Source organism: Penaeus monodon, chromosome 23 (genome assembly GCF_015228065.2).
Source record: "Penaeus monodon isolate SGIC_2016 chromosome 23, NSTDA_Pmon_1, whole genome shotgun sequence".
NCBI classification, from domain to species: Eukaryota; Metazoa; Arthropoda; class Malacostraca; order Decapoda; family Penaeidae; genus Penaeus; species Penaeus monodon.
Window position 1 is genome coordinate 34,159,800 of NC_051408.1, and position 1,040 is coordinate 34,160,839.

Sequence of the window (1,040 nt, forward strand, 5' to 3'; positions counted from 1 at the left end):
TGTAAGATGAACGCTCCGCTCCCTCATTAATTCGTAGCAGCTAAAGGCATGCTACGAAAATTTACGACTATGATAATATGATTAAAACTACTTTGTTAACTGTAAAAGGAACCAGTTCCATCCTCACCAATATACTCCCCTCCCCTGTATCTCTTTATACCTGACACATGGTAATTGCAATAAAAATAACGGAAATAGTTTTCGAAGACTCGCTAGCAGTGCCTCAAAATCTTTTAACCGTCAAAAGTGGACAACTTATTCACTGATTTTGTTATATTATCTGCTCTTATTACGGGTTTTAACTTTTACACCTACAGCTACAAGCCTAAGAAACAACCCAGCTGGTATAACATGTCAGCATCGGTGCATAAAATGATGAAGCACAGAATAAGATGGAAACTGAACATCTCGTGGACATCATAAGTATCGCGTGTTTATTCAACGGAGACGCTGTCATCGTGCATCTGTGAGATGATACAGAAGAATGCGAGAATTGATCGAACTGTATCAAGCACATCCTTGTTTATGGAGAGTTTAGAGCAAAAGTAGATAATTGAAAAGATCACCATACGGACAATATTGATAAATAATAGAATAAGAGAGGGAGGAGAGCACACCCTTTTGTTTCTTTACCAGCAATCTCGTAAGGTTCATCCAGAATTTGTATTCAGTCGATTCCAAAGGTAAAACAAAGATCGAAATACGGTGCTGACAGGGTATGACTTTTTATGTACATTTCTTTTTCTTCTTTTGATGCTTGTAAGCTGCCGTTAGGGTCAGGGCAGCTACCAAATTACCCAATCCTCTTTACTCACCACCAAGCTAGCACGAAGACGAAGAAGGGGACGGTGGTGATGAGCCCCAGAGTGACCCAGTTCCTCGAGAGCCAGGCAATCAGGGGCAGGAGACACATGCCGAAGGTCCACAGAATGAAGCTGGTGGAGGTGATTCTCGCTCTCCACCCCGGAGACACCTGCTCCATCACTGCAGGTGGAGGGGGAGATGGTGGACCATCAGTAATGGCAATAGCATATTTTGAG

At 42.4% G+C, this 1,040-nt stretch overlaps 1 protein-coding gene across 1 annotated transcript in view; it reads right to left on the reverse strand.

Moving 5' to 3' along the window:
• LOC119588218 (carcinine transporter-like) overlaps positions 1-1,040 on the reverse strand; it is a 19,073-nt gene that overhangs the window by 3,660 nt on the left and 14,373 nt on the right. Inside the window, exon 6 of the mRNA XM_037936919.1 lies at positions 816-984. Coding sequence (XP_037792847.1) covers positions 816-984 — 169 coding nt within the window. The remainder of the gene's footprint in view (positions 1-815; positions 985-1,040) is intronic.